This window comes from Drosophila sechellia, chromosome 3R, assembly GCF_004382195.2.
Source record: "Drosophila sechellia strain sech25 chromosome 3R, ASM438219v1, whole genome shotgun sequence".
Lineage (NCBI taxonomy): Eukaryota > Metazoa > Arthropoda > Insecta > Diptera > Drosophilidae > Drosophila > Drosophila sechellia.
In genome coordinates this window covers 6,705,195-6,732,282 of record NC_045952.1, presented here as the reverse complement: position 1 = coordinate 6,732,282, position 27,088 = coordinate 6,705,195, and the positions used below count along the sequence as shown (strand labels likewise).

General features: G+C 42.8%; 4 protein-coding genes across 15 annotated transcripts in view; 2 read left to right on the top strand and 2 right to left on the bottom strand.

Moving 5' to 3' along the window:
* The first annotated feature begins 350 nt into the window (after positions 1-350).
* On the top strand, positions 351-13,640 carry LOC6614300 (28S ribosomal protein S9, mitochondrial). The gene is made up of 7 exons (XM_032722856.1): positions 351-460; positions 550-765; positions 825-998; positions 1,077-1,162; positions 1,228-1,588; positions 13,236-13,398; positions 13,469-13,640. Exons 1-7 carry the CDS (start codon positions 365-367, stop codon positions 13,558-13,560), a joined length of 1,188 nt encoding a protein of 395 aa, XP_032578747.1. The 5' UTR covers positions 351-364; the 3' UTR covers positions 13,561-13,640.
* LOC6614299 (transient receptor potential channel pyrexia) lies at positions 2,048-8,427 on the bottom strand. Of its 4 annotated transcripts, none has more exons than XM_002038703.2 (3): positions 8,294-8,427; positions 3,788-5,132; positions 2,048-3,720 (listed from the first exon to the last, which is right to left on the bottom strand). In XM_002038703.2, the coding sequence occupies exons 1-3, from the start codon at positions 8,410-8,412 to the stop codon at positions 2,224-2,226; spliced, it is 2,961 nt and encodes a 986-aa protein (XP_002038739.1). In that variant the 5' UTR covers positions 8,413-8,427; the 3' UTR covers positions 2,048-2,223. The 4 variants fall into 4 exon arrangements, with proteins under 4 accessions (XP_002038739.1, XP_032578740.1, XP_032578739.1 ...); XM_032722849.1 differs by lacking the exon at positions 8,294-8,427 and adding an exon at positions 6,617-7,097; XM_032722848.1 differs by lacking the exon at positions 8,294-8,427 and adding an exon at positions 6,391-6,578.
* LOC6621162 (probable arginine--tRNA ligase, mitochondrial) lies at positions 13,120-15,754 on the bottom strand. The gene is made up of 4 exons (XM_032722852.1): positions 15,592-15,754; positions 14,365-15,529; positions 13,939-14,305; positions 13,120-13,813 (listed from the first exon to the last, which is right to left on the bottom strand). Exons 1-4 carry the CDS (start codon positions 15,622-15,624, stop codon positions 13,660-13,662), a joined length of 1,719 nt encoding a protein of 572 aa, XP_032578743.1. The 5' UTR covers positions 15,625-15,754; the 3' UTR covers positions 13,120-13,659.
* Positions 15,755-16,141: 387 nt separating this feature from the next.
* The window catches only part of LOC6614298 (AF4/FMR2 family member 4), a 31,163-nt gene continuing 20,216 nt past the window's right edge, over positions 16,142-27,088 (top strand). For 3 of the 9 annotated variants that reach the window (XM_032723486.1, XM_032723488.1, XM_032723492.1), the window contains exon 1: positions 16,148-17,041. In XM_032723486.1, the coding sequence (XP_032579377.1) occupies positions 16,985-17,041 (57 nt within the window). In that variant the 5' untranslated portion in view covers positions 16,148-16,984. Of the gene's footprint in view, positions 17,042-27,088 lie in introns of all 9 variants that reach the window. The other 6 variants (XM_032723485.1, XM_032723483.1, XM_032723482.1 and 3 more) reach the window with 6 other exon arrangements.

Below are 27,088 nucleotides of genomic sequence, written 5' to 3'. Positions count from 1 at the left end.
TGTTGATAATTAAAATAAAAAATATAAATAATAAAAATAAAATTAAATAAAAAATTCATAGCGTTAACTGATTTATTTAGGACAATTATTTGAAATTTGCATGTTAAGTATAAAATGAATTATTAATAAAATAATTATCTTAAAAATAAAGTAATTTGCTTCCCCAAGGTAATGTGGTCACCGTGGTTACCAAATGTGGTCGCGGTTATAAATAAATAAAAAAATTAAAATAACAAATAAAAAAAGATTTTAAAATGCGCGCTAAAAATCAGCTGATGTTATGTGGGTTTTCCAACACCGACCATCCAACTTCTACTGACTGAAACATATGTTTATTCTCTTCTTCTTCCGCAAAATCGAAAGGATGGCACTGCGAGTTTTTGGCTTAAATATAGTGAAAAATAACAGGAATCTGCTGCAAAATGCATGCAAATCCAGTGCGCCGGTTTCATTCTACATGGTTGGTACAATAGTCAAGTCAATAGAGCGTAAACTTGACATTTTTCACTGTTCCCAATTGTGAGACCAAACGTTTGCATAACCTTTCAGGCAGCGGCTCCATTTGCCACCGATGTGACCGTCCAGGCTGCTCCGGCAGCTGTCCAGAAGCAAAGGGTGAGCAAGGCCATGCGGGCGTACCTGAAAAGAGCCACCGAACACGATGAGTTCATGAAGACCCAGCACCTGGAGTTCCAGATCGGAAAGCGGCACCTGGCCAACATGATGGGCGCCGATGCGGAGACGTTTACCCAGGAGGACATAGACGTGAGATACTGGGCTATGGAAATCTTTAAGGCGAGATTTTACCTCATCATCAATTACAGGAGGCAATATCCTATCTGTTTCCCTCCGGATTGTACGACCAAAAGGCTCGGCCGGCTATGAAGTCACCCGAGGTTGTCTTTCCCGCCCGCAAGGCTGCGGAATTCGATGAGACGGGCAGACCATTCCACAGCATGTTCTACACCGGCAAACCTAACTTCTTCCAACTGCTTCATGTGAGTAAATGCGCAACAAGGGAACTTAATTACTTGGTTTGGTAGATAGGTATTAATTACTTTATTTTTAATTACCAGGACATTGTGGAAGAAACTAACAAGCTGGCGGATCTGGAGGAGCGCATGCTTCGGCGCGGCAATAAACCCGATGAGAACCAAAAACTGTAAACAAACTCTGCATGTTTTGCAAATGAGATAATTTGACATGGTTTTCTGTACTTTATTTTAGTGAGATTGCCGGCTTTCAGCTGCTGCCCAAGGACCAGCTGGAACTTTTGCTAGTTGAGAGCATTGCCGATATCGAATACTCTAACTTTTCCAACTCCATGGATCGGCTTATCGCATCGCCATATGCTTACAAGAGCAAAGCATTCATCGAGCGATACCTGAAACCGCTGATGGACCAGTCCAAGCAGCTGGAGGTGCCCAAACCGAGGATCGATGAAGAGGGTCGCCAGTACATCACCACCTACGAGTGCCTGCGCAAAACTGCTAGAGCCGATGTCACAGTGCGGCTACCCGGAACAGGAAAAATCAGCATTAATGGAAAGGATATCTCATACTTTGAGGACGAAAACTGCAAGGAACAGGTGAGTGAAGTCATGTGCAGCTTAAGCTTCTGCTGATAATAGGTTCCTTGTTCAAATATGAATTTACAACTGCAGTTAGGAAAAATTTAAAATCCTACTGAACTAATATTTCGAAAAGTTCAAATATTCTTGAGATTTTATTCACATGAAATTACACATTTCAAAATCAGTTGATAGTACATTTACCTTGACATTAGAGACATCGCTCAATTTGGACGACAGCTGCAAATAAGAACGCTTTTTTTATAACAATAGATATATAGCATATACTTTATTAAGAGTAATAATTTGCATTAAATTACTATATAAACGATTCTCTGACGACAACGCCAAAACAACAAAGACACAGCCTGGAACCAGCCACAAATCAATCCTGCCAACTGCTCGCCTCTAGTTCAACTAAACGCTAGTTATAGTATTTGTATAAATAGTAGTGCATGTAGGGTATATGGCTATATAGCGTATGCATAGGGCGCCTGGCGCATCGATATCAAAATTGGTTTAACTACAACTCGTTGCTACGATAATATCAACAATGTTCTGGTTTCTTTGGGGTCTGCACGAACCCCTTACGTCTAGGAAAGTTTAAACTGTGATTTATAAATATTCCGAAAAGGGTGCAGTAAATGCTCCTGCTACTTGCGCAGATTCTGCTTCTGCTGATTGGAAATCACAATCAGCAGCTTGTCGATCACCTTGCTGGCTTGCTGTTGCTGCGAGATGAGCGCCTGCTTCAGCTCCTGGATCTCCTGGGTGAGGAACTCGATCCGATCAGCATTGTCATCGATCTTAGTGGTTAGTGTGGTGAATTGCCCGCCATCCGGGTCCGCATCGGGTAGTACATATCCGGTCGTGGCGCCATTATTGTTGTTATACTTGTTCTTGTACGACAAATAGTTTTCGGCTGAGTTCTTTGAGGAGATGGTGTGACCGAAATGCTTGCGCATCTTTCCCACTTCGTAAGCCTTCATTAGGATTTCTCGGGGCAAGCGTTTCTCGCTGGGATTCAGTGGCTTGACACACAGAACCACTCTATAGGCTTGGGGAGAGACCAGGGCGGTGTAATGGAGCAAGTTGCGCAGCCATGTCGGAAGGTAGCCGTTGAATAGCGCCGACTCTATGTAGCTGATCAGCTTCGTTTGTCGCACGAGCTTAGACAACCCCGCTGTCTTCTTTAATCCCTGTATATCGTGCACTGCAATGCCCACAAGCAGGTTCATCAAAATGATGGTCACGAACAGCAGGAACAGAACGAAGGTGATTTGTGCGCTGACTTCTAGGAGGAAAGGTGGATCCTTGCCTTCGGGATCGTTGATCAGCAGGGATAAATCCTGTTCACCAATCATCATCACCAGCACTGTTATGAAGCCCATAAACGGATTGGCAAATGACGACGACGATGGGAAGATAACACAGAAACTGATGGTGAACCCAATCAGCATGCAGGAGTAGGCCATAAATAGCTTCGCAAATTCCCCCTGGACTCTCGTGTACATGGCCACATAGACATCGAAGACCGGCAGCTGACCTATCATCAACATGAGATTTGTCCAACCGAGCAGAACGGCGAAGGCGCCTATGTGGTTTTGAAACGTGTACGTCTTGTTGGTGTAGATGTAGGATATAACAAACACGCTGGTTATCACGAACCACTCCATAATGTTCTCCACCTGCGTTACGTAGTGCCGAAATGAGGAGTAGCCCGTAATGCCATATAGCTTTCGAAATATCTCCACTATGGTGATGGCAACCAGAACCCACCATTGCATCTCCATCACAAAGGGGTTGTTCCTGAGCATATCGCCCAGAATGGATTGCTTCTGGCACAACTCCTGCGCTGGAATGGTCGTGTTGTCGTTCTTGCTCCCATTGTAGCAGTTGTGGGCCAAAGCTGTCAGCACGTAGAGCGTGAGGAAGAGCACGAAGCTGAAGCAGAAGATGAGCCTGCCAATGTAGTACTTGCGGATCTTGCCCCACTTGATGTACAGGAACGAGGAGCAGAGCGGGTGCTCCAGTATCTCCTTCTGACCCTCGTCGACGAACGTGTTTAGGTAGCTGATCTCGCGCGGATGACAGTGCTGCAGCAGCTGACGGAAGTCCAGTTCCAGTTCCACCTCACGGTTCACGGGGTCCTGTTAGGGTGACAAAGGAATGGATAACATGCGCAATTCCAATGGGAAAAGAATGAAGATTATTTACCTGCGAGTGGTGCAGCGTTATGGCTGCGTCCAGTTTCTGTCTGATCATGGCCACTGAAGCCGGGGTCTTCCGGGTGATAACGTTCAACGCGGAGGTACCTTTCTTCGATTTGGTGGTCACATCCGCTCCGTGGAATATCAGCATCTCGACACACTGCACCAGCCCATCCAACGCAGCCAGGTGGAGAGCTGTAAATCCGTAAATGTCCTTATGATTGACATTGGCACCCCACTGGATGAGGGTCTCCATGATGTCGTAGGCATTCTCGGATTTTCCCACCGCCGCGTGAAGCGGAGTTCGGTGATCGAAGTCCTCGGCATTGGCGTCGGCATTGCCATTCCTCAGCAACGATTCCACGCAGTCCAGACTGGAAGTTCTAGCTGCCAGGTGGAGCGGTGTGAAACCGCGATGGTTCTTCAGCTTGGCATCTGCACCTTTGGCCAGGAGTAAGTCCACACACTCCACGTTGCCCTCATCTGCTGCCAGATGCAAGGCTGTGGACTCCTTTTCGCGGATGCAGATACGCACATTGGCATCTGCATTGGGAGCATTCAGCAAGGCTTCCAGACACTGCATATTGCCCAGATCAGCTGCCAGGTGAATGGCATTGGTGCCATTCGGTTTGAGCGAGTTTACATCGGCACCTTCGGCAATGAAGATCTGCAGACACTCCAGGGCGTTGGAACGCACGGCGCAGTGCAGCAGGCTCTCCTCGCAGTTCGGCTTGCTGGTGTCCTTGGATATGTCCGCTCCATTGTTGATCAGTAGCTTTGCCGCCTCCGCAGCATTGCCAAAGGCTGCGCAGTGCAGAGGCGTGTAGCACTTGGACTGCAGATTGACATTCAAACCCTTGGCCACCAGAAGGCCCAAGGTGGCCAAACAGCCACTGAAGGCGCTCAGGTGCAAGGCTGATATTCCGTTCTGATCGCAGAAGTGCAGGTCGGCTCCCGCCTCCAGCAGACTCTCGATCAGATCCCAGCGCTTGAGGTACGCGGCCCACAGGTAGCAGAGATTCTTCTCCAGCTTTGAGGCGGACTCAAAGTGCGCCCGTATGCCCTCGGCCACCACGTTGCTCTGCTCGATGTCCTCGAAGAGCTTGACGCGCCCCGCTGCGCTCTTCATCTGGTCGATCATGCTGATCCGCAGCGTATCGTTGCATATCTGGACGCTCAGCTCGCTGGTCGGCTCCTCGAAGCTGTCGTACATGCTCGGCGCACTCTCCGCCGGCGGCGACGGTCCACACTCCATGTATTCGAATTCTCCAGCGGTCGGGTACTGGGCTTCGATCATGGCGTCAGTGTTGTTCCGCCATCGCACCATCAAGTTGGGTGGAATCGATTTGAAGCTGTGGAGATGCAAACGGATGAGTATAATCGTATTGAAAGTTGTACGGATGTTCTACGGTTGGATAATTTCTAACAAAAACTTTGTTTTATTCAAGCTTCCCATGGCATGAACATGGAGTACTTTTTTTTTTACCACCGACCAGTACAGTGGAGCGTCTATGTGCGTTTCTATGCGCCTAACATTAAATAAGTAATATTGATATTGACCCTAGTTATTTATAGTTTTTCGCTGATGGGTTTTAAGTTGGTCAAGTAAGTTAGTAAGGCTAGGTTTTTGTAGTTATTTACTTGAAATGTGCAACTTTTCACAGGGTATCCTAAGATAAATGTTATTTTATTTTTATTCACGATTGTTAGTCTTTTTGAACAGCGATTTATCAATTTTAGTTCGATTTTGCACATTGATTAATGATTAGTGGAAGATTTCCATTGCCTTTCGGTTTTTTATTAAGACTTCCAACTGATACAACATTAAATTCCAATAAAATTTATTTATAGTATTTATTTAGTTTATTTGAATACTTTGGAGAAAGAACATCTAAACTTTTCAATGCTAATTCCTTAACTTTAAACAGGTTTTCGTGGATTTGAGGTTATTTCGATCCGTGATTTCGAACACACTGTGCATCAGTTTTTATGGTTTAAAGCACTCAAATAATTTGTCAGTGATTAGAGAACATTTTTATGTCAGTGGAAGTTTTCTAAATTTAGTTAATGCGGTTAATTTCTGTCTTGGCTTCCAAATCAACGTATTGATGAACTTGTGTTCTGTGATCATGGATTGCGTTGTCATCATGGGAAAATATCACGTCTAGACGATTTACAACTTCAAACTGCGTTTGCCTTTTAGTTTTTAGCTTGTTGACGATTTATGAGAAACTTGTAATTACTATGAAGCTAGAACTCGTAAACAATTCGACGCTTCTCAGCGTTGTTAGGACAGCCCATTCGGTCGAACTAACTTGGTTAAATATATTAAACAAAGCCATTAGATAGACTCGCACTTCTCTTTGTCCAAACTCTACTCTCAACTCGCACAGATCACCTTTTTAATGGATCTGTACACACATAATCCCCATCGCTCAAATGGCACTGAACAGCGGAGTTCGAGATCTGTTGACTTTTCGAGCATGCATATTTTTAAATAATTATTGTGTGTTATTTTGCGTTGGGAGTTATGCTAAGTTGGCCGTTTTGATTGAAGCGGTTTTCTTATTTCACTGCTCAGTATTTATTCACTGTTCACTGTTCTCGTACGTTGATGGATTCACCGACTGCGCCGGCAGACTTTGTTTTGTTTTCTTGGTCGCCAACTTGGGGCTGCTCAGCATAGTTGCCCGCTGCATAATTTCAGACCTCGTCCATGGTCAGAAGCTGGTGCACTCGTTGTGCACCACCGTCCACTGCCCAGTGTCACTGCTTTTGTTGGCCACTTAAGCCGGGAATCTCGGCAACCGAGCGACTGGGACCACTGAATACGTACACCGTTTGCAGCCATATCCACGGATGATGCCAATTCGACAGTGAGCTGTTTTCAATTTCTAATTTCATTTCCGAAATACATGGGAGAGCCCGGCGCGCCAGTCGACCGATCCGCCAAATTCGAAATACGGACTACGGATCGGATGGGATCCGATCGGATCGCACTGGATCGGATGGGGTCGGAACGGGACAAGTGCCTCACAATGGAGGCCTTTTGTGGGAGCCCAGACAATCGCGTCTAACGGGCGGAAAATGCTAAATGTTGTGTGAAAAAACGCGAATTTTTCACTTCCGTTTTGTTGTTGCCGTCGACGGAGGTTTTTTCGGACGTTATTTCAGCGTTTATTCCTATTGTTTCTACACCGACGACGATCACTTCGAACGCGTTCTAGCCGTATTTTGTGGCTGCTATATCGCTGCTTCCGCACTCTTTTGGCCAGCTACAAACGCGTCCGCCTGCATTGTTGTATCGAATCCGACTGAGCTCGATGAAAATCGGCAAGCGTTGGTTAAGTCGTCGATCGAGATTTAAAGAGAGGTTATCTAGAGAGCGGGGAGACACGCGTACAGGTAGGGTTAAAATAATAGCTCTGGGAACGCGAGGTTAAACATCTTTGTAAGTATATGATTGATGATTTGATTTTTAGTGTGCTTCTTAGGAAAGTACATAAATTACATAAGTAAGCCTTATGTAAGGCTATTTATGATCATTGTCAGTTTTTGATTTATCCGTAAAAAATTAATGTATGAAGGTGTCATTTTTAAGTGCCACTATTTTGACCTCAGGTGTATAATACTATTTGGAGAGAGAGATACTTTAGCGAGAGCGAGAAATCTCCAAAAAGTCTGCAATTTCAGCGCGAGTGGGAGTGAAAATCTTTGGTACATCTCACTTTTCAGCATTTTTATCTTTTTGTTAGCTAAGTTCTTTCGATGAGATATTGTAAATACATAAAAAAAAGGCGGGATGATATGATATTTTAATCAATGAAGAATGCCATGACCTTAAAAACGCATTTTAAACTCGCAAAGGCCTTAACTTTTAAAGTATAACACGAATATGTGTAAAATAGCTTATACAAAAGTATACAATCAATAAAGTAATCAAAATTACACTTGGCAAAAAGGAAGCTGTTCCTTAGCTTTGAAAATTCCGTTGCAATATGATATTTGTGATAATTTCAAGTACTATATATTCTTTAACTGAGCCTCATATTAGTAGCCATCACATGGCTGAAAAAACTGTTACTCTAATAATTATTATTATATTTTTGGTATTTTCTTTACTACATATTAGGGTTTAACCACCAGCAGAAAAATAAACTTTTTGTGTCTTCCTATAATTCCATGCAATTAGCTTTTTTACTGCAAAAATCAATTATCAGATGTAGTTATCCCATTTTTTATGAGTATTACCCTACACCCCACACAAAAACTGACTGACTGTTCCTCACTTGATAAGCAAACATTATATGATTTTGCGAATAACATGCTGGTTTTCTGGCTGGCAATTCGTTTGTCACATAAATCACGGACTGCTTCCGCGTCTTCGCCTTTTGGGTCCGGCAATCACGCCTATATATGTGTATATTTCGAGTGTGTTTTATTGTGGCCAGAAATTTCTGCAACTGCAGCAGCAACAGGCAACTGAAAACTGGCAACTCCAACTGGCACTTACCGGTTATTTGCATTATTCTCCGTGAGCGGCTGTTCCACTTCGGTTTTGGTAACGACGCTGATCGAACGTGTCATGCGGCGGGGCTTGGTGCTGCCCTCCTTATAGCCAAGATTCTCCATGGTGACGGCCAGAAGTTGCTGCTGCAGTCGTCGTCGTCGTCGTCGTCGCCGCCGCCGCCGCCGGTGGTGTCAATGCTGCTGCTTTCGTGGTTGTGGCAATTAAAACGCGCAAATATGCGCAAAAACCTCGGTGCAATGCAACTTCGTTTTTTGTCACCGCCTGCAATCGGCAAATAAGTATGCGAAAAAGTTACTTTCCAATATCACACGCCAGCGGAGCGCCAATTTATAGCCCAATTTCAGCGACTGGTTGACATTTTCAAAGGCCTGCAAAGATAGTTCGGTGTGAAGTTTATCGACTGCAACTTTCTACGAGGCATCTATGTTATCCTAACAATCCCTCTGAGCTATCCCAAGCCAACTGGACCCAACTGACTGGCTGACTTTCCCAACTGTCTGGATGGATGGACTCTGCCAAAGATAGCCAGTAGTGCGTTGGATGCGACACTCGTGGTCGCAGTTATCAGTTATCTAAGCGTCTTCCTTTTGACGCAGCGATAAGACCACATCATCACAATCACCACACCATTATCGCCAGACTATCCGGGGATTTATCTTAGAGTGCTACTGGTTCTGACTGCTCAACCCAAAGGGGGGTTAAGAAACTACTATCGTTGAGATACATACATATCATTTGAATTAGTCGGGGAATTGCTTAAGTTATGTAAGTCTAAACTTCATGATTGAAGCTATTTTTGGGATAAACAAGTCTATTTTGGCACCCCTTTTGTGACACACCCATGTTTTATTTGTTTATTTTATTATTTTGATTTTGTTTGTGCATATTATTTACAATTTATGTCAACGTCAGAGGTGGAAGTGAGTACTTCGTTTCGTTTAGTATGTAAGCAGATTGCAAAGCTCAGGAGCGGTTTACTTCAAAATTCATTCCTCTTTAAGATATAGACTTTGCCTTGGTGTTTTGATCATTTCTATAATGAATTAAAAGAAATATGCCAATTTGTTGTTCAGCTGACAGATTTAATTAATTAAAAAAATACATTCAAATGGATTTCAGCAATCGTCTCTCTCTCTCTTTTCGAATTTATTTTATCCTATTATTTTATTTGGCATTCGCTATTAATCTTATTTTGTTTATTTTTGATTTGCTCATAATATCACATCTGTTTAGTTGCAAAATGCAAGTTCTGTGTTTTTCCAGCCTTTTCCCCCAGATTATGTAACTTCAGGCAATCGACTGCCAGGAATCCAGAAAGTTACGATGTCACATTAGACTAAATTAGCTAGCGAAGCGTTAAGCTTGTTTAGGTTTTATTTGTTGCATTACTTTCGGCATCGTATTACTGTAAACAATTCTCGAGCGATTCTGGGAATCTTTCAAACTTGTTTGCAAAACATAAACAAAAGTTAATGGGAAACGCAAAAAAAAAAGCCTGTGTTTGCCTGACGACAACGCATAAGAAACTTTCTTTGATTAGGCAAACCAAAAATTCGCTGACTGATTAAACATATACGGCGATAAACAAGGACCGGCAACAAAAACGTCGGCCAAAATTGAGTTGGCTAAAATATGCGAGCAAATTAATCAAAATCTGTGCGTAGTTGAGAAACCAGTTTTTGTATCTTTGAGGTCTGATGCACATAAAGATTTTATATTTTGCAGAATGTTGGAATAGTTTTGCTTACAAAATGAAGGGGCGTTATTGTAAAACTTTACAAATTTAGAGGAATTTTAGTCCATGCCTTGAGTAATATGAATATTTGAAATATTTAAAAAATATATATTCTAAGATCACTTCATTTCTCGCCGTGTGTGGTTTGTGGGTTGGTGTCTGGAGTCTGCGAGGTCCCAAAACTTGCTAACACACTAGCCAAATATTGGTTTAAAAACGCCCCCGTGTGATTACAAATGTGCTGCCACTTTTGGCGCACTGTGTGAATTGCTGGAAATGGCCCAATCAATTAATACGTTTTTTGCAGGTGCAAAAAGTGCTAGATTTGAAGTAGATAACTGGCTGACTGGCTTTTCTTGAACTCGAAGGCCCGGAAGTGGCGTATGGCGTATGATTACCCGTTATGACAGACCGCCGCCGGCCATCTTGGAAAACTGCGACGCCATGGTGCCGTGGAAATGGCCGATGGCCGACGTTCGATCGGCCGAACGCTCTTCGGGATCGTTCGTTGGCGGGTATCGCTCGTGTCTTTCTTTGCCGCCCGCTGATTCAATTATAATTGAAAGCAATTTGGAGCCTTTTCTTCGCTCGCTCGCGCCTTTGTGGGGAACTTAAGGGGGTTATTATCTGAGCGAACGCATTGAGTGGCTGAGTTGGGTTGTACATATTTTTGCGTTGCCACAATGCCCTTGAACCTGAAGCGCATGCCCATTCCCCACACTGCGCCGTACACTAGCTGATTACTAAATCCGATCTAGGTATATACTATATAGTTTTCGTGCGCCTATGCAGTTGCAATTGAATCCGAGAGGCAGAGTGCGCGAATTAAAGGATAATGCAGTCGACAAATGCCGTGCACCGAGTGTAAACAAACCTCAATTGCTATTCATATGTAAGTTGCACTCGGTTATAGAGATCGTTGATTGTTCACTTTGGCTGATTTTGTAATAGAAAACTTCTAGATATCGCTGATGTGATCCCCCACTTGTACTTAGGCACTTTGGGCTATGATTAATGCAAATTTTTTTAGTATTTGCGGATTTAGTTTCGATTCTGCTTGGGCTCTTTAGGTTTCTATCGTCATATTTTCGTAGTCAAGGAAAAAGTTTATTATGTTCATAGCTCTAAATCGAAATATAAATAAATAATTACTGTTTCAAACGGACGTGAAAACTTCACTTTTAAGCCTTTTCAAGAAGTTTTGCAAAGGATAAGCTTTTATTAATGTGGTTTTTAAGTAAAATAATACTTTTTACTTGTTCAATTTCAAATTATATTAAAACAGACGTTATTATTCAGCGTGTAATTGTTTTTCCATAATATTTACTTGTCAAATACTTTGATAAGATAGATTTTCACGTATTTTGAAACTCTAAACTTAATTTGATCGACAGTTCTGGAAAGATCACTTTACATTATGCCAATGGTTTTAACTGCAGAACCGGTGGCGTATCATAACCGATAATCGAAACATTTTGCTCTGATAGTTATCCTTTTTGTGAGAGGTAATCTGATGTTGAACTTTCTTGAAGCGATGTAATATTTTCCGACACTTGGCGCACTCTCGACGACGCGGGATCGACTGATAAAAAGAACTACGCCTAAACGATCTTCTACGCGATATGAGTGTCCAAAAGTGAGCCGCTCGACGAGCGCCAATGAAGAAGGCGTAGTATATATAGAATATATAGTATATATACTATATCCCCCTGAGCCGACACTATTACACTTGTACAGTTGGTACGCCGAGCGATATCTTCGTGGATCTTTTGGTCGTGTCGACTTCGCTCATGTGTCAAACTATAAAACTCATTTAAATCATAATAAACTGTAACCGCGAATTTTCTTGAAGCTTTGGGATGCCGGTAGGCAACCCTCCTCCCCTTAAACCTGCAGCACCTCCTCCCTGAAATTCCACACCCACGACAATAGGTCGCACGAAGAGGGATTTGGGATTTGGGAAACCCTGAAGTTGGGGCAACCAGTTTTGTTATTCGCCTCGTCACTTTTCTGCAAATCTGGTGCTATTTTTATCGTTTTCAATTAAGACTGTCGCTCGGATGTCTTTGGCATTCGGTGATTGTGTGTTGTGTACGTACATTAATTTGAAAATCTTGTTCGAAAGCCTTTTATTGTGCTTATTATTGTTGTTACTGTTGCGTGAAGTCATCTAGAAATTTATTTAAACAAATCAAAGTCTGTCCCTCTTCCCTGCGGCTGTTCATCTGGTGATATTTCGGTGATTGATGGCAGTTGTCGATTTGGTTTGCCAAAAAAAAGGGGGACAGAAGAACAATAGTTTAAAAATTGGTCTTCCCCTTTTGTTGTACCGGGTTTATTGTTTATTGCTTATTGTTTTTTAATCATAACGTTTACTCTCCGACTGCCAAACGACCATTGTCAGGCGTTACGTTTGTCAAGCCCCTTGACTTTGATTCCCACGCAGTCGAATTCGAAAAATGGCCAAAACGAAAATTGAATTACGATTTGTTTTGATCTTTGGAATCTGTGAACTTTGTGATTGGCGTCATAGGTGTTGCTAAGTGTGCGAAAATAATTAATTAATGGTTTTTTGACCGGATTCATAAAAATGTAAGACGTATAAATAGACAAAATTGATTTACATTTTCTTTGGCTAAAAATGTTACATTCTCTTTTAATTCGAAAGTTAGATGTATGTTAAACTATTTAATATACTATATACAATATACAATGAAGAACTATATAGAACATGGACCTTCTTTAATTGACTTTCAAAAGAACTCGACTAATTACGTAAAACCAACTATTATTCAACCTATTAACGGGACAGCGCGTGCTGATCATGCCCGCGGCACCGCAATTATCCGGACTTGATGCATTGCTATAATGTGCTTATAATTTGCATCACACCTAGCCCGGCAGACGAACCTTTCAGCTCCCACCCAGTCGACTGATGAGTCCACTAATTGCCAGGCGGACATGCAACAATCTGTTGCAGTTTAGTGGCCGCGGCCGAGAGACATTTAATTTGGCTAACCATTCCGCCATTATCTATCGGCATTGTTGTACAGAAAGCGCTATCGCAGCGTCATTTGAATACAGAGAGATCGTCCGTACAATGGCTGCCTCGGGCGCTCGAACTTGACATCTAACGGCCACGACATTATACCATTCTCATTCGCCGATTCGTTATCTCGATTTTTCCAGCTCCTCTTCCCGCTGCAATTTAGCGAGCTGCTGGGCAAAGTCGATGTGGAGGCCAACGTCGAGGGAGGCGGACCTTCCGGTCAGGCTGGAGCCATCCGCTGGGGCATCGCCATGAGTTTGCGCAGCTTTGTCGATCAAGAGATGATTGAGTCAATGCGTCTGGGTAAGTGAATGAGGCTCCTATGCAGCCGCCGCCGTTGACTTATTGCCGCTAATTGCAATTTATGTTGCAGCCGGCCTGCTGACACGTGACTATCGCCGCCGGGAGCGTAAGAAGTTCGGACAGGAAGGAGCACGCCGCAAGTACACGTGGAAGAAGCGCTAGACGAGCACGTGCGCATCTGCAACACTGGGCTGCATTTTATATCGAAGTGTTTTAATAAATATAAACTATGTTAACAGCGGTGCCTTAGATCTCATTGGTCTACATTTGGTCCAGTGGACGCAGGCCGAGGAGCTCCATTCCCTGTCGCAGCGTTTTCTTGGCAGCATTAAAGAGAAGCAGGCGTTGCAGTTGCCTTTCTAGGCTGGACTCTTGTTTCACAGGCAATCTTTTCAGCGCTCGACTGGTGGCATTGCTGCAGGGAAAATGGAAAAGGGTGCATTTAGTTCTTATACCTTAGCATTTACTTAAAAATTTCTTTTGTTACGCTTGACTATCACAGTGCATAACCAAAGTTTACAATTATTCTATTGTACTCACCACAATCCAAAGAGATAGTTGACCAGGACACATGCCTCCAGTTGTTCCTTCGATTGCCAAACGCTTTGATCGAAGCGTGCGAGTGCGTAGAGCAGATCCAAAGCATCCGCTGGCTCCGTGGCGAAATGCTTCCAGTCGGGCTTAATATCGTCCAGATCTACATCTCGGAAATTATCCAGCAAACTGTGCAGGCGGCAGTGTGTGTATTGAAGCTTAATTCCTGTGTCACCATTTACTTGGAGCGCCTGCTGCCAGCTAAACTCGTGATCTCGTTGCCTTCGCTGCTTGAGGACATTGATCAGGACGGCTGACACGCCCAAAATATCACATACATGTTCATCATCCAGATTGTAATTTTCTCTGGTAGCTAGAAAACAATGTTGGGACTTAAAGTTCATCGGATTGCGTAAGTATTAAGTCACCTACTCGCACTTAAGTTTCGCTTTTCCCGCATTATACTGCGTGCTTCATCCAGGACATCTTTAAGGAAGATTGCCTTTCCCTGACGAGTGCTCATCCCTTGAATGCGTCCGAATTTCACATGTTGCAGCTGTTCCAAACTTAGGCGGTCATCCAGGGCTGCCGTTGTTTTAAAGAGAGCATTAAAATGGTCCGCTTGACCATTGTCCACGACGTAGAGCAAGCGTGAGAACTGGAATCTGGACAGCCTCTCCAGCAGCGCAGCGATGTCCCTGGCCAGGTACAAAGTGGATCCATCACTCTTGATCACAGGAATGCGTCGACCATCCACCACGACAATTTCACGACCATCGTGCTCCGGCTGCAGGAGTCCAGCGCTGCGCAGTTTGTCGAGAACATCCTGAATTTGCTGCTGGGAGTATTGGGACTCCCATTCGTAGCTATCGAAGTGAACGCCCAATCGGTTATAGACTTTGGATAGATCCTCTATAGTGTACTTTCTGTACTGCTGCCATTGCTTGGCCATCGCTCTATCCGTTCCTCCTTCCAAGGCGGCGAAGAGGTCTCTCGCCTGCTGCGCGATTTCAGGTCTTTGTTCAGCCGCCTGGTTGGCGGCCACGTAGGATTTGTACAGCGTTTCTATTGGGGATAGTTGCATCTCCTTGTCGCTTATATTCAGCAATTGAACTCCCAATGCCAGTAATCCAAATTGCGTGCCCCAATCCCCCAGGTAATTTAAGCGGGTGGTGCGGTAGCCCAAATGCTGGTGCAGATTGGCCAGAACATTGCCGATGATTGTGGAGCGCAGGTGGCCCACGTGGAAGGGTTTGGCTATGTTGGGCGAGCTGTACTCAACCACTATGTGTTCCGCAGCAAAGGACGAAGGATGCAAAGCATTCTCTTTAGTTTGGAGGAGCTGCTCTACAAAGACCTGAGGCTGCAGCTGGAACTCTATCTTGGCTGCACTGCGTCCAGCGCTGGGTACAATTCGAACGTTTTCCACGTAGGCATCCTTGAATCTTTGCTTCTTCATTGAGTCCAGTAGTTCCCCCTCCTGTTGAGCAAACGCAGAGGGAAGAATCCACTCCACAGTCGGACGTCCGCCATTCTGGAGCTGTTGTTTCTTGACAGGCACCTCCAGGGCATGGCAGGCATTCTTGAGCTGCGGCAGCTGGAATGTGGGAGACATGTTTGGTCTGACATAATGGGTAGTTTCTTCAATATTATGCTCACCTGCTCACAAATAGCTTGCCGTAAGCGAATCATCCTTTCCGTTAGTTCTTACGAACTACTTTAGTGTATAACAACTTTTACTTATAAATATTTTAAGTGTTTTAATTCAAATAGTTAAGTATCACAATCGGCATAAAATAATTAACTCACTAGGTAAAAAGGTAAACAAAACAATGTGTGGCCGTCCAAGAGCCGCCGAAAAATCCCACGGTATTGCTGCACATCAGCTGTTTTGACTTCACAGGCTAACCGCTGGCAATGCGCATGTCAGCGTTGCCAGGTTGTTGAAAGGCAAACCAACCGAATTAAATTTGCAGTAAGTTCTAACCGTCTTACCCGAAATGTTCCCAAATAACTATTAGGTTGTTTTGCTTATTGGTAACGCAGTTTCGAGCACCCACCGACGCCCATGCAAACAGATGTTCAGTGTGGCTTCCAATTCGATTCGCGGTTCCATTCCACTTCCAAATCTCTCTCCCCCAAAACTTCCAGGCCCTGCGTCAACTCCAACGCCGTCGCTTTGGCTTCGCTCGCTGGATTATTTGTGGGACCTTTCAGTTCAGGTTCAGTCGTGTTCGTAACGTCGTCGAGTTGAAACCGCCAGAAAAGAACCAGAGCAGATTCTCACATTTCTCACATAGATATGAGCAGGCAGCAGCAGTAGCAGCGGCAGAGCAGAGAGCAAATCGGTGCAATCTTGAAAAGTGTGTTTCCCAGTGCTTCACCTGAAGTTTCTTGGCACTACATTGCCTTACCAGAGATTCGCTCCAGTGACCACGAACCACGAGCACGCAGGAGAAAGAAGCGGCTGACAGAAGTGCGATTTGCAGGCAGCGCGAAGCGGCTAAAAAGTATTGCATACCACGGGGCTGTCATGAAAAATAGATATCGATTGGCCAGGGCATGAAAATAAGAATCTGAGTGCGGCTCTCGCGCAAGTTTCTGTTTTTAATGTCCAATAAAGTTGTTTACGGCAACATTCAGAAGGCCATCCAATTTGTCGGCTGTGTGTGTGCGTGTGTGTGTGTGGGCATGAGATCATCGCCGGAAGAAGGCGCCCGCTGGTATGCAATAATTTTTCTCACGCCACCATTTCTCTCCGCAGCGGAAGTATAATCCAATTTGGCCTATGACAATACAAACGCACTTTCTTCGCTACGCATTGTCCAGGTGCGTGTGCGTATAGAGAGAGCGAGCGAGAGGGAAAGCGGACGAGCAAGCGAGAGGTGAAATAGTTAGGTTTAAAGGCCAGGCGCGTGTGTGTGACCCATGAAAAGTTGTTAAACATAAGCAACGTCAATCGCCGCAGATCGAAAGAAGAGAAACCCCTACGCGCGCGTGTTTAATTTGTATTTTTGGCACTTTGGTTGGCAAACAGCAAAAGCATTTCCCTATGATTGGCTCATTCTGGAATTTGTGCAGAGCGTGCCCATCAATGCCGGTAGACAAGGTGAGTACCGTACAATGCCCACGGTAAATAGCTCCCTCTTCACCCTGCAAAATGGTGTGAAATTATGTCCCTAACTGCAAACAAAATGTTAGATGTCTCTATAATATTTGATTTGCTGATTGTTGTCGGTAAAAAAGTACAATAATAATATACCAAAAGCAGATAACTTATAATTTTCTCCGGATAAGAGTTCTTTGGTTATTTTTAGACTGTTTTCCGGGCTTTTCGCTCCCTTAGCCTCTTAGCCCAGTTTGCAGACAGCGAACATTTTGCCTATAGCCTCCAAATCGTTTGATTTATGTGCGAGCGTTGTCTGACTCAGCGTGTGGGTATGAGTGAGTGTGAGTGCAGGACACATAATAGATTTTTATTGCATACTTGCGGGCGACAAGTGAAAGGGCTGCAGCCGAAAATGGGGTGACTTTGCTTGAGTTATGACTTGTTTCGCAGAATTGCGGGATTAGGGTGAATTTTTAATGTGCGGGGATTTTAACATTCCATTTTCCGAATTAAATTGGAGGGTGCAATCGGACTCAGGGGACCGAATCAGAAATTTATGGTTAAATATGTGGTGAATAACTCCCAAAATTGCATTTAATATTTTAATTAATTACGTAAGGGTATGGTATTTTATGGGATTTACGTTCAATTATAATTCAAATGTTAATTGAATATTTAATTTCTTAATTGTCCAATCATAAACACAAAATTAAAGTCCTGATTAACTAGTACTAGTTTGGCTCGACTAGATTTACGTTCAATTAATGTCATGCGGGAATTCCTTGATTTCTTTCGCCTAACTGATTTCCCCTTGGCCACATTTTTCCACCAGCTTTCATAATGTTGATCAATATCACCGTACGTCCGCAATCCTTGGAGTGTCGTCACAACTCGTTTGTCCAGAGACATGCAATATTTCTCAGCTTATTTCAGGCAATGTAGAGCGAATATATATGGAGTCCCAAAGTAAATAACTGAAATTCGCTGGCAGCGAATAAATTAACTTGCATTACGCCCGACACCAATCGCGTCAGCGTAAAGTAACAGCCCACAAAAAAATAAAATGAAATATAAAGAGAAACATGGCACCAAGGCAAAAGGCAAGAAAAATGGGCAACAAGGCAGAAAACGGCCCAGAAAATCAATAGCATATGGCTTGTGGCTTGTTTGGGCCCACAGCTGTGGCCGGCCGGGGTGCCACATAGCACCCGGATTTGGATTCCGACTCGGACCCGGACGCGGGCACGGCACCTACTCCGGCGGAGACGGAGAGCTGGCTCTCCAGCCTTCCAGCGCCGCCTTCCAGTCGCTGTGCAAAACAGCTGATTCATCATTTTGCCGTGAAAATATACATATAAGATTGTGGATTGTAGGAGATGCGATTCTGACACTTGGTCTTCAGTGGAAACATTCTTGTTCCTGTATAAATTCAAGCCCGATAGCTATAAATCGATAAATTAAATCAATTAAAAAGTGAACGATTAGATTATAGTATGTTAAAAATAGAATTGAAGTCCACTGAAAATAGTTTTGAAACAATTAAAACGTTAACTTCTTTTTTTGTATACTTTGGATAAACTTTCACATTGCGCACACATTGAAGGGTACAACATGCCGTCATTCCACGACCTCGCGCATGTGCAGCTGAGAGAGAAATGGGAGGAGAGAGGTAGGGACTCGGAGAAAGCGGGCGCTGAGAGTAAGTAAGGGGGAGCATGGAGAGAGCCTTTTAGCCGGCTTTTGCTCGGACTTTTTGTTGTTGCTTCCCGCTGCTTGTTCAGCCATATGAAGTTCGAGGCAAATTGTCTTGCGGTATTACATCAGCGCAGAGCAGTCAAACTTTTATGGCGGCACCTTCGCCGCCCATTCCCACGCCCACTTGCCACCCACTTGCCACCCACTTGCCACCCAGCGAGTTACCCATCCACCCATAATCCTGCCCAGCGGCAACAACAAGTGCCGGCCAGTTGGACGTCGGTTGCATGCCACACGCTTATCGATTCAGCTCGCATATGGTTACCGCCATGCTTAATTCTTAGTCACTCCTCGGATCGATCCAGTGCGATTCGGCGATTCCTTGCAGTCAGCTGGGCGTCGCCCCGAGTTGCACTGAAAGAAATATCGAACGAATAGGGGGAAATATCATATTAAAAAGGAATTTTTTTCAAGATGGGTGTAAATGTGATTAAAACTGTAAAAACGATGGCAATAAGAGTCTCTAACTAATTGAGTTTTATAATAGAACTTATGCATACGGGACATCATTTTGTTGCAGCTTGAGAGTTTGTTGTGAAGTGAATTAAATACCAAATTTTTCTCTGTGTAGGCTCACTCAACTTATGCCGAGTTATCTCCCACTGACACTCACAGTTATATCCGCACTATTGTTTCCTCCATCTATAACCATCCGCAATGTCTTCCGCTGGATTGTGTAGAAGGCGAGGCGGCTGCCTTTGTTGCTCGGCTATCTTCTGGATGCAGGAAACTGCCAGGAGTTGGCCACTTCCATGCACAACATAGTTTCCACTCTTTGCCGTGTTACCAAGTTTATATTGACACATTTTCTGCGAGCTGACTGTGGATTAGGACTTGTATGTTTTGTAGAATGTAGGAAATGCCAACAATTATAATTGCTAATAATCATTTAAGGATTAAAAGCTTAAACAAACTAAAAACTCAAATAAAATCTTTCTCACATAACGAAGACATTTGTATATTAATTATAAAATATGTTTGGTTACGCTCATCAACGCAGATTGTGAGATAAATAAAAGCTACCTTTATATTCCTAGTAAATCCTGCAAAGCTTTGACATCAAAGGTATTGGTTTCCCTATCCTTGGAGGATATTATTATAATTGAGAACTTTGAACTTTTATTGTGCAGTCAGAGAGTGGGAATTCCCCCAGCCAACTCCTTCTTCTCCGGAAAACCCTTCTTATTGCATCTAACGAGGGCAATTCGCACTTCTCTGCCGCCCATGAGCCCAGGGAGAAGGAAGTTTTTTGTTTTGTCTTTTCGGCGATTGTTGAAAACCGATGTGCATCTCCATGGATTTGGTGGAGGAGCTGCAGCCGGATGAAAAGTTTTCTAATTACTTGGGGTCAAGTGTTCGGAGGCGGTTGGTGTGAAATCAAAAATGAAAAACACTCTTTTGTAAAATGAAACTTGTTTTCCGTTTATATGAAATTGTACTGGAAAACTGTTCTGAATTGTGCTGACGTGTACACAAAAAACTGACTGACTGGTTAAACATTTAAGGGGCTGCAAGTGGGCGAAGCACATGTCGCACGAGAGATTTTCCTTCTTTTTTCCATTTTCCGGACTTGTGTTGTTTTCAGGTTGGCAGTTTCAGAGGCAGTCAGTCATTTGGTTATTTGCATATTTTTAACACAAATCAGTGAATCGCATGCAGAGCGAATATAAAATTTTTACAATTCTCAGAAGTTTTTATTTAATCTGCTGCCGTCTGCTGTTTACTTTTTTTTGGGAAAGCTTGTGGTTTTTTAAAATTCGAAATTGGCTGCAATGTTGATTGCATTTTTATCGATTACATATGATGACGGAACAGAGCTGAAATACATTTAGTTGAGGGAAGTCTCCTTCATTTTAAAAGTTGGAAATCTGAAAGTAACTGCATTTCTCTTTACAAAAATAATATCTCTTTAAGTAGAATAAAAAGAATGAATTATTAAATCAATCAACAAAAATGGCACGTCACTTTGTCTGCTCCTGAATATTTCAGGCAACTTTATTATAGCCTTGATTGTTTGATTTTTATGTGCTCGGGCTCTCATAGCGTGTTAATCAGCAACAACATTTCATATTGATTTTCCTATTCGACAGCCATTAAAAACTATACACGAATGTCGAACGAGCACGAAATGTCGCCTATCAATGTCAGGCGATTAGAACTTGTATGGGTCCGAACTTTTTCCATTAAAGCCGAAGCTTTTGACACCCGGCCAGAGCGGCGTACATATGAGCAGCTACGAGAACGTCGATTAAAAGCCAATTATGGGCCATTTGCTGATGATTTCCGTCTCATCTCATTTGGGGCAGGAAGGAACCGAAAAACGCCAAGAAAAAATTATTAATTTTAAAGGCGCATCGCCAACCGAATACTTGGTCCATTCGACTACGCCCCATCCTTGGCACATTACGTCAACTTTGGCTCCAGTACCTCCACCTTTTAGTCCCTCAAACCCTTCCATCCATCCGTCAGCATCCTGATGGCATCCTAACGTATTTCAATTTCAATTTTCTGCCTTTGAACTAATGCAATTATAATAATTTCCCTGCGCAAGTGAATGGATTACAGGGCCGGGCCATCGTCCTGCCAGGTGCCACATGGCGCTTGCCACTTGCCGTATGCCATATGCTGTACGCTATACGAGTATACTATATGGATGGGACCCGGCCTGTCGCCGCTGCACTGACGCAGTCTTCAAAACCCCTTTTTAGCCCTAGCCCCAACCTCTGAACCCTTCACCATGTTGGCTTTTGGCTGGCGACCAAGTTGCAAGGGGCTGTTGATGCTGACAGTGCTGATGGTAATTTTATTGGACAGTTGGTGGAGGGAGGAGCGGGAATATCGCAGCATTGCGATAAGATTAAGAAGCTCTTAGGGCTCCTAGACGTCTCACGTTTAATGTCATCACCTAGTATGGCTGCCATCCATTAATTTCCATATGCCGCATTCCTTGAAATATATGCACTTAGGTCAGTTCTATATATCTTAAATTCAAAAAGAATGAAAAACCAAGAGTTTATCATTAAATAGCACCACACTAAAGATATCCACTATGTACTACATAATTGTCTTATTAATTCAGAAAAATGTGGTGTGATTTTAAATCTGACTTAAGCACAGATTGGACTACAAGCCCATAAAAACTGTGTGTAATTCGTATGCCACCATAATTTATAACGATGATTACATTCAGGTGTTCTCCTCTACATCACTTAAGCATTTTTTGCCTGATCTAGCTTTTCAGGCTTTTAGAATCCTTGGCTGCACTACCACTTTTTAGCCGCGAATGGAGGGAACAGGAAAAATCGTAATTTTGCATAAAAAGTTAAACGTTCCACGCTTTCAGGCTCTAGTGCTGCCTTTTGCTGCGCTTTTGTTTTTAACTTGGCCAACACAAACAAACCCCAAATGTGTGTGTGTGAAAATCCCATTATATAAACGATATGAGAACTTGTGTGCGTATGCATTTTTTATGCGTTTGGCCGGCGGGATGGGGAAAAACTTTTGCTTAACAATACAAAAGCGTAAAATATTTAAGCGGCCCTGAAGGGGATGCGAAGACAGGGGAGGGGGGAAGCGGAAGCAGTGTCCTGCCCCTCTCATCTGACCTTATTTGCTTATAAGTAATGTGTTAGCTTGGGCTTTTGGCAAGCGAAAAGGAAGTCGCTGCCAATTGGCCGGGAATAAGTGCATATCAAATTCGCAAAATATCGAAGTGATGTCAGCCGAAAAATGCGACTGTATGTTGAAATATTCAACATGTTTTAATAAAGTTTAAGTAAATATTTACTTGGCCATAATTCACCAATATTTCGACAACTCATCGTAGCCTCAATTCAAAATTCTACAAGTTTCTTCAAGGAAAAACTTTGCTGGCACTTTGTCATTCGCTGCCTGGATATAATTTCATATTATTTGCCATTTTATTGCGATGGCAATGGTAATTTGATATGCAGCTGAAGTATAAATGGAACTGCAACAAAAATAGTAGCACACAATGGACAATTATGTGCACAGCCAAGAGATCTGTATTCACAGAAGCATTAGCACATATCCATTCAAACATTGATGTTTGTTTTGCATGCTGCAGTGCCATTCTGTGCTGCATTGTCTTAATGGCATTCAAGCAACGTTCAGCGTTTTCAATTGCCAGCATTCAGGGACTTAGCCAACTCCGCTCCATCATGAGCCAAGTTCATCTGGGTTTAAGTGAATCCAGCTAGGTTCGCTGATTGCGCAATGTGCCAGACATGTCTGTCGAAAACAGCATAGTTCAATGCCTGGATTAAAATGTGGCAATTCGTCAAAATTTGTGCAGCATTAAAAAGGTTTTTTAGTTTTAAGCCCAGCGTGGCATTGAATTTAAATGTTTATCCACGCAATAAAGAAAGTTTCTAGTTTGTAGACTGAATAATAATATAGTTAACAACCCCCATGAATTTCGTTTAACGGGCTTAAAATCCTTCATCGACTGACTGCCTCAATTTGCCACTAAATGAATACTTCCGATAGCCTGTTTCCTGGCTAGACAGCTCTGCTACTTCGAGCCAAGTTATTTCAGCAGTGGCTAGAATGAATATAAAGAAGAATATAAAATAATAGAAGATAATAGCGTAATTTAATCTTCACGATGATGTTGACTTAATTGACGTAATGAATGATGTAACTCATAGTTTGCCTAACTCAAACTACTACATTAATTAAATTAGCTGACCATAGTCACAAATGAGGCTATATTCAGGAACTGAAAAGGGCATAAAATCTGTCACAACCAGCGAGACAAAAAATATCACGCCTCTTTTTTGTTTATGATTCTTTAGTAAAACTTCGTGCCTAGATAAACAAAGACTGTGAATAATCTAAACGCGCTGATAAGTGCTAAAGTTTTTTTGGCATAATGACTCGACTTTGTTTCGTGAAAAGCGGAAATGCGGTAATGCGAGTATTCGAAGGATGCTGAAATGAGTTCACTACTGAGAAGTTGACATCACATTTGTTTGCGGCATTTTAATTTTGTTTTTCGCTTCTTTTCCTTTGCGTTTCGTTTCACGTCATGGCTGACGTAAGTTCGGTGTACTTACATAAGCGGAAATTTTCATTCGGAATGCATTTTGATTGCAGCCTGGAGGAGCTGCAAACTGCCAGCAGATTCTGCGGCCAGATAGAGAGACGCCAAGGAAAGTTATGACGAAGTTAGAATTCCTTACTTAAGTCACAGAGCTAGTCTGTTCTAAAATTTGTATTGTTTTTTAAAGAAATTACAAAGAAAAGTATGCTTAATTTTGCATACTATTGAAGCTAAATTAATAACTTTGAACCTTTGCCTGTTTTTAAATGTGACAATATTAAACATTGATGTTTAAGCATTTTTAAACGTAAATGCAAAATTAACAAACTTTCTGATAACATCGCATAAGTGTGCTTAGTGTTATTCAGCTATTTATATTTTCTGTACAATATATTCTTGTGGTTTTGTATGATTTTTTAAACGCTTTCAGGGTATTGGGGGACTGAAAGCTGAGCGCGTGCCATATCGATGGTAAAGTCGCGTTGTCGACAGCGTCGTTACTCACATGAGTGCACTAAGCAGAGCATTTCACACAGATACTCACCCACACAGACGCAGGCAGATTCGTTCACCCGCACACTGACAAAAAGCACTCGTGCGGTAATCGCTGTACAAGGAAAACAAAAGCAAAAACCGTTGAAGGCACGCACAAGCGACAGAAAATAGTTTTTCTTTAATTTTCCCACTTTTCCAAGCTTAAAGGCACTATCGAATTTCAGTTTAATTGCTCAACATTAAATAACGCTTAGCAGCAGATGCATGCATGTATGGAAATGGAGATGCAGATACGAGTATCAGACATTTGAAGTTTGTCTCGGGGGCTGACGACAGACAGGAAAATGCAATTATAACTGCCCATCCTCTGGACCCCTCCCCCTCTCCATGTTTTTGTTGCTCCGCCGTCGGAGGGGCTCATAATTTCAGATGCATTCTGCTCACAGGTATGACGAATATTTGCCAGGTGGGCGGAAGGTGTCACCAAAGTTTGCCTGCATAAATTGCTCAGGAAGTGCTGCAATTTCTTGGCCCAAGTATGTGTGAATAGTTGTCTTTGTCTGTGGCTGGCAGAGTCTGCAAGGAAAGAATTTGATAACTTAAATGGATTTTAATTTTCATTTGTTTGCGCAAAGCGATTCCAAGGGTTAATGCTGTCAAAAATAAGGGAAGTCTTAAGTTTATTTGTGCATTCAAAGTTATGAGCCGAGGAATATGCAGAACAATGCACATTGATTTCACTTTATGAATGCTCTAAAGTTTATTTAGTTTAGAACAATAAGTTTAGAATACATTTAATTGGCAGAAATTAACGTAAGTAAGAGCGAACGCTTTTGAGATACACTAGCTCAACTTGGTGGCGGCTTTTTTTATTGTAAAGATATTTAGTCATCTGAAAGATACAATGTACTTATCTAATTCCTGGTGTACCTCCAAGTGCATCAAAATGCACCTTAAAAAAATTACAGAGTCCGATGGCTTATGCAGAATTTATAGAGCTCGACGGTGGATTTTTCGCAGTTGCCACAAGCAATTTGATTGAGATTTGCCCAAGGACTGGGCCACATAAATCAGGCTGTCCCATCGACAGCCATGTCAACGCTAAGCCGTCGAATCAAAGCCGAAGCCAAAGGCCCCGAGCCATGCGGTCCAAAGGTATAAGGATTAGAATTGAAAAGGACACAGACGATGTGGAGCACATGGGCATATGGGCACACTGGCACACGGGCCGTGGGGAGAGCAATAAAAGCGTCTTAAAAGTTTAATGTCCCTCGATTTGCGGTTGCATACAAATGACTTTTTAGACGTCGTCTATGTGTCGCCCTCTGCACTCCTGTTTCCTGCCTGTCTTCCTTTTTGCCGTCTGACTTTTGCTTTGGGGCGCAAATAAATCGCAGCACTGAGTTTAACGACTGCCTTCGCCTCGCTATTTTCTAGCTTAATTGTATGTTGACATTAAATTGTTGCATAACTCGTTGGGAGTTCTCCCCAAACTTTTGTGGGTGGTGAAAGCTTTTTGGTTGGAAATTAATTTAAGAAGAAGCACATCAGAGTTTAGTTTCAATGTGATTGTTACTTGAGCCATTTTTTATGTTAGGTTTTAAAATAGGAACAGCAGCAGGAGTAAAAGATTAAGTTTCAAACATCTCCATTAAAATAAGTGTATTGTCTACTCTACTGAATTCAAGGTTGTATGCATTAGAACTCATAGTTCCATACAGTTTCCCTATATAGTAAATATATTCTTAATCAAAATCATTAGTAGAGCCGATATTGCCATTTCTGTCCGTCCGTCCCTATAAATGTCAAAATCTTTCTGAAAAAATAGTGTGGCCACGCGATGAAATCTTTTTCACTCTAACGCTTGTGTTAATATGCCCGTGTGTTTATTCCATAATTTTCCAATAATTGCATAAATTAAGTGCCTATAATTTCTCCCGAAGAGCTTTTTTTTAATCAATGTACGAGATGACTTCATTAAAACCCTGGCTGTGGTTGTAAATTAATTGCCACTAATTAAATGTTGTCCGCAGGTTGTTTTGCTTTTATTTGAAAGGAAACTAAATCCATATTTATGGAAGAAGGCAAACTGCAAAAGCGGAACGATGGCGCTCATGCAAATGAGCAGTCTTCTTTAATTTAATGAAGGTGACCTCTAGCCGGGGCTTTGCACGGTGTGCCTCGTTGCCTCGTCGACCTCTTGTGGTGCATTTATACAGTGGGAAAAACGTGACTATAAGCAATAAAAACGTTAAATAATATAATATTCTTAATTCTGACCGACGCGGACTATTATTTTTTATGACAAATAAAGATTTTAGTTTCAAGTTAATGGAATATTCTTAACTAAGTTAAGAAAATAACTCAAGTTGGCTTATATTTCCATATAATTTCTTATTGTTTTCCTTAACTTTTGCCAGTGGTTGTTAGCATTAACTGACTGCCGGTCAATCAGTGTCAGTCAGTCGTTCGGGTTGATCCGGCTCGTGTCTCATTCTCACAAGTGCAGCTGGCAATTAAATTTGTGGCAGCAGCATCATTTCTGCCCGCCTGGGGCACTGCTGAGTGAGGTAATTGCCAGACGGCACAGGCCAACGCAAAATGGCAGCAAACATCCCACGGGCCAAGTTAGCTGAGCAATCGAGCAAACTAAGCCGCTGTGGCACAAAGGCACGCACCGGAGAAAAATGGGAATGGGGTGGGACGTGGTGGGTCTGGGTCCGGCTGCGGCC